At 35.1% G+C, this 6,000-nt stretch overlaps 1 protein-coding gene across 7 annotated transcripts in view; it reads left to right on the plus strand.

Annotated features, from left to right (window-relative positions):
• The window catches only part of SMAD1 (SMAD family member 1), a 69,587-nt gene extending 65,344 nt beyond the window's left edge, over positions 1–4,243 (plus strand). For 6 of the 7 annotated variants that reach the window (XM_069493642.1, XM_069493643.1, XM_069493647.1 and 3 more), the window contains exon 7: positions 2,838–4,243. In XM_069493642.1, coding sequence (XP_069349743.1) covers positions 2,838–2,981 — 144 coding nt within the window. In that variant the 3' untranslated portion in view covers positions 2,982–4,243. The remainder of the gene's footprint in view (positions 1–2,837) is intronic. The other variant, XM_069493649.1, reaches the window with a different exon arrangement.
• The last annotated feature ends 1,757 nt before the right edge of the window (positions 4,244–6,000 follow it).

Below are 6,000 nucleotides of genomic sequence, written 5' to 3' on the forward strand. Positions count from 1 at the left end.
TCAATTGAATAAACACATCTTCCTTTTTTTTCATTCTTTGTTTTTAGTAATTTTTATGATGGTAATGCTTGTTGCTTTTGTTTTAGCAGTAAGCAAGCGATCTTTTTGTAAAAATTAAAGTTCATCACACTGGAAATTATTTTTAATTGGTCAGATTTTTTAGTGGTCTCAGCTAACCTCATGATTTTCTTATAACTCAAAAGTTAACAAGACTCTTACTCAAAGATAAACAGATGCCTTCGCTCTATGATTGTATTATAAGGTTTGAGCAGGGAGAAGGTTAAGGATATGATATTGTTCCTAATAATTGATCTCTTTGCTGCCTCATCTTCTGCCTCTGAGAAATGAAAGTTTTTAAGGTGCCATTGAAATGTTATAAAAAAAAAATCTTTAAATATCTGATTAGATTTTGTGAGTCAGTGACTTATTCCAGTAACTGACTTGACTAGTCTCTGAATTCTCAAAGATAAATTTCATCCTGTGTTACTTTGAGAAACAGAACTAATTATATATTTGGGTGAGGCAATCCCCTTTTATGTCCTCTCTTCAGAAGCTCACCAAACTTGTTGTTGAACCTGTTTTGTAATGTATTTATTACTGAGGATAATTTTGGAGCCTTACTTTGTTAATCATCCTTTAGATCAAAGATATCTTTTCCTGAATATAATTATTTTTCCTACTTCTTTGAATCATCTTAGCAGATTTTCAGTGTGTTCTCGTTGTGTTTGTTTTCTTAAAATATACTTCAACGGTTCTTTGCGGCTGAGTCCAGTACTTCTCTCATATTAAGGGAGGTTTTTTTTTAAAGAGGTTGACCTATATGCTGTGTGCATATGAGACTACAAAGACCTCTGTCATTCATTATTAACATTCACTGTTTAATTTTTAACTTAGCTTTTTGGCCCAAATGATTTTTAAAATAAGGACAGTGACTTGCCAAGAGTATTTTTTGTTAGTTTTTATTGGTATGGAGGGAAAAGTGGCTCTTGAGAGTGAAGAGATGCAGGTTCTAGTTCTATCTGCCATTTTAGCTGTGTGATTAAGGCACAGTGATTCTTCTCTGGTCTTCATGTTCGTCATCTTTAAAATTAGGGTGATGGAGTTGGGAACTGTAGTAATTATTACTGTGGTCCCTCAGTGAGGCTATTATTATTGAAGGACCACTCTAGAAGAATTTATGACTCTAATGTTCCAATTAGCATTCTCCTCCAACTCATTTCATATTGATTACCCAATCAATTGTAACTATTTTACTTTTGCACAGTTTTAATTTACTTTTACTCAAGTAAAAACTACCTTTTAAACTAATAAAAAGTACTTCAGTGCAAAGCTATGTCTTCCGAATTTCTTAGATTTCATTCATTCAGCAGATATTTTAGCACTATTCCAGAGAAGTAATACAAGATGAAAAGCACCTAAAGTCTCTAGCTTCAAGGTGCATAAAGTGTAATCTAATTATAAGACGATAAGCACTAGATTGGAGGGTTATATGAAATATAATGGACATAGCTAGGAAGTTGGATTTAGAGAGTTAAAAATAAAAAATTTGATTAAAAACTCATCACATGATAAAGGGCAGTTGCTTATCATATATTAACAACAAAAAACATTGCATAATGTTTTTACCACATTGTTCTTTATTATTATAACTGCATACTTTACCCTCTCCCACTCAGCATTTTAGAGAAATGATATAGAAGATTTTACTAACATTAATAGCCAATCTTGTGCTATTTTTAAGATGATCATTTTTGGATATTAATATAAAACATATTTTATAAATTATTTGTACCTTAAACTCTCCCATGTCTGAAAAAATCCAAGTCAGTTCAGCTGAATGAGTATTTATAGAGCTTCTGCTTTATGCCAACTGCTATGCTAGATATTGAAGGTCAAAGACAAATCCCTGCCTTCAGAGATCTTGCTGTCTAATGGAGGAAACCTGTACATAAAAAACTTGTAAATGAAATTTAGCAGTTTGTTGATATATATACGAATACATGGGTGTACATACATACATACACATGTAGTTCATATATCACAACTTTCTCTTGAAAGTTCTGATATTCAGATATATTTCTTGAAACTGTTAGAGTAGGTAGGTAGCAGATATAAATAGAACCCAACCTTCTCTGATATTCCTCATGAAATGATTAATCAGAACCTTGTATTCTGTTGTCCACCCACACCAATGAGTTTTTAATCTTTGCAGCAGCAAAATTTCTTTTCTCTTTTGCGTAGTGACTTTCTCCTATGGAACTTTAGTGTTTTAATTCAGTAATTCTGAAGATATCTGGCAGGCTCTCTTCTTGTACAAATGAGTGATGGAATCTATTGATTCAAGGCAATGGCTAGGTGTCAATAATAGCTTTTTGGATACTGACATGTCTCCTGCCAGTTTTGCTTAGAGATGGAAAGATCAAAAGCCCTGTGTTGATAGGAGGACCTTGAGCGGCTAAATAGGGAAGAAACAGGATGTCAGTCTAACACAGCTTTTTCCTTTTCTTGATAAAATGAGAATTTAATAATAGCTATTACATTACTATCAGTCATGTAAAGGGCAATGAAATGAAAGTTTAAAAATGTCTTTATTAAAACAACTTTATAATGTACTTTAAAACTTTCCTTCCCCGAATCCATGGATGGACCTCAGGGAGCTATCCCCGCTCCCCTGAAATTGCCTGCCAGATTATGTGTGCCTTTGTGCACGTGTGCGTCTTCCTTGTAGAAAAGGTCCATAGCTTTAATTAGGGTCTCTGGTTGTGTGAACTCTTTTTACTTTATCAATTTAACCACTGAATTAAATAAATAAATGACCTCTAGTATGTTTTTTCTAGGGCTGGGGGGCAGAATACCACCGCCAGGATGTCACCAGCACCCCCTGCTGGATTGAGATACATCTGCACGGCCCCCTCCAGTGGCTGGATAAGGTTCTCACTCAGATGGGTTCACCTCATAATCCTATTTCATCTGTGTCTTAAATGGCCTCGGGCTTCTGCCTCTTGAAAACTATTGAGCCTTGCATGTACTTGAAGGATGGATGAGTCAGACACGGTTGAGAACTGACAAAGGAGCCTTGATAATACTTGACCTCTGTGACCAACTGTTGGATTCAGAAATTTAAAAAATAAAAGAAAATAAAAAAATAAAACCTTGGTAACATACTGTTGATATCAAGAACCTGTTTAGTTTACATTGTAACATTCTATTGTAAAGTCAACTAAAAATGCAGACTTTGAGCAGGACTTTGTGTACAGTTAAAGGAGAGATGGCCACGCCAGGGACAAATTATCTATAGGAAAAAAACGGTCCTAAGAGATTCTTTTGTGTTTGGCACTTTAAGGTCATCGTTTGGCAAAAGTTTAGCATTAATAGTCTTTCTGAAGTGTGTTTTTATCAGGTGTAGAGCCCATGTTGAGTCTTCTTTTCATGGGTTTTCATAATATTTTAAAACTATTTGTTTAGTAATGGTTTTTTGTTTGTTTTTTAAGTAAAGGTTAATCTTGACGATATACATAATAATCTTTCTAAAATTATATGCTGACCATACTGCTGTCAGAATAATGTTAGGCATATGCTCTTTGCTAAATATGTATGTACAAAATATTTGGAAGTTAAGAATTGATTAGACTAGTGAATTTAGGAGTATTTGAGGCGGGTGGGGGGAGAGGGAAATGACAACTGCAAATGTAGAATATACTGTAAAAATTTGGTTTGTTGCTTTAAAGAAACAAACTGATGTCTGAATTTTGCTGTGTTTCAATTTTTTAGAGATTTTATCCTGTTTTTATTTTTTATTTTTTTTGGCATTCTTCTGTCCCATCCTCGTCAAAAAGCAGTTATCCAGCTGGTTAATTCATATAACTGTGAGAGCAAATAATAATTCCTGCTACTCTGAAATTGACTGCCTACATGTTTCAATACCAGTTGTATGGAGTGCTTGAATTTAATAAGCGGTTTTTATGGAGTTTACAGTACAGAAATAGGCTTTAATTTTTAAGTGAATTGTTTGCCAAACCAAGTAACTCTGTTAAATATTTGGAGAATTTAAAGAACATCCCTGTTTGAATCCATTTCAGACTTTTTTAATTTTTTTGTACTATGTTTGGTTTTATTTTTCTTCTGTTACTCTTTTATATTCACTATGCTCTCATACATTGAGTACTTTTATTCCAAAACTAGTGGGTTTTCTCTACTGGAAATTTTAAATAAACCTGTCATTATTGCTTACTTTGATTAAAAATTTGTCATTTTCTTTCTTCACATAGTAGATTTTAAGATCAGGAAGGTTTGCTACTCCTTTGAGAGTTTTTTCTCTGATATTTTCTGCCAAACATAACAAACTAAATTACTAACGCAGAGACAAGGACGCTGAAGCATGAAGAGAGCACTTTAAATCAGAAAAGAAAGGACATTATAGAACTTGAAAAATTAAAGAAAACCTAACAAAATCTAACTTTTTAATGGAGGCATTACAGCAACAACAATTTTTTGGTGAGTGCCACTCTAAGTCAACCAAAAGTACCAATTTCTAAACCTCAGGTGACAATACAAGCAAGAGTGACTGTGGGAGGATTGATAAAGGGAGGGGTGAGAACTGTTAACTGTGATAAGAGAAATGACTGCTTTGGCGATCTGTTTGGGACTGGGATAATCGCCCCAAAAAAGTTTGCCCGTGAGGAACACAGATTGGAGGACACTTAGATTCTTTCCTGGGCAGACAGATGCCATTCTTTCTCCTTTTTATGTCTTTCCTGGAGTGTGCTGATGTGCCCTGAAATTTAAGGAATCTCCTTCCCCTTTTTAAACCTAGTTTAAAAGAAAAGAATATCTTGCTTTTTCCCACCAAAATATAACATTTATTTCCCAAACTATAACCAAGCAAAAATTTCTACTGCTGCTTTTTTGTCCCCAGAAACATCACAGTGTAAGTGGAGAAAGCCCTGGACAGGAGACCTACCTTGTAACAAATTCATGCACTTCTTTGCTGGGTCACTTCTGTAAATCTCTGTTTCTTCATTTAAGTGAAGAAAATGTAGTTATGTCCTTATCACAAAATTGAGGTGAATATCATTGAGCTAAAAAGTATATGTGAAAATACCGTAGAAACCTACCTGCCATGTCAGTATAGAGGTCACTGATTTCTTGAACTCTCGCCCATACTCTGTGTTTTCCTGTTATCTACGTCATTCCTGGCACAGGTGATCTAGATCCATGACGGTGATAGGTGAGATAGAATCAAAGAAGGATATTAAAACTATTGGGCTTAACAATGCAGTATAACTGGAATTGTCTAAAAATAAAGAGCTCAGGTCAGGATTCCTCACCCTTTTCCTAGTGGAAAGCTCTGTTTTGCTTTCCTTGAGTTCCCGCGGTTGCCTGCTGGGACAGTTATGCAAGCTGTTAATTGGGTGTAGCAATGCTGGTAGCCAGCTTGAGATCCCTCAGATGAAACACCAAGATCATCCAGTAGATTCAAACCTACCCGCTGAGGACCTCTGAAGTTTGCAGCATGGGGCATAAGTGGGCCCTTCAAAGTGCAATTAATTGTATGGTAAAATCTTAGGAAGACCATTGTCATCAGTTATAGAAGGCTATAAGTCTCTTGTAAAATTTTAATTAAAGGAATTAAAAATCAACTACTCGTTTAGGTTACTAGAAAAAAATTAAGCTAGTTCAAACAACAATGAAGAGCAATGTGAACTGTTTCAGAATAGACATATTTTCTGCCAGTAAGAAACCAGTAGCTGGGACAATTAGAAGTGAAGGGCCCTGGAGCTACTGCCTCACTCTGTCACTTAATAGTATTTGACCTCTAGCAAGTTTCTTAGTTTTTCTGCACCTGTTTTCTTATCTATAAAATCGGAGGCAATAAAGCCCGCCTTTGAGGTTATCCTGAAGATGAAGTCAGTACATGCAAAGCATGTGGAACCTCTCACTAAATGCTAATATTGCTAATTAAGTCTGGCTGGGAAGACAAATGGAGTCAACAGACATTTG

Source organism: Eulemur rufifrons, chromosome 18 (assembly GCF_041146395.1).
Source record: "Eulemur rufifrons isolate Redbay chromosome 18, OSU_ERuf_1, whole genome shotgun sequence".
In the NCBI taxonomy this organism is placed as follows: domain Eukaryota; kingdom Metazoa; phylum Chordata; class Mammalia; order Primates; family Lemuridae; genus Eulemur; species Eulemur rufifrons.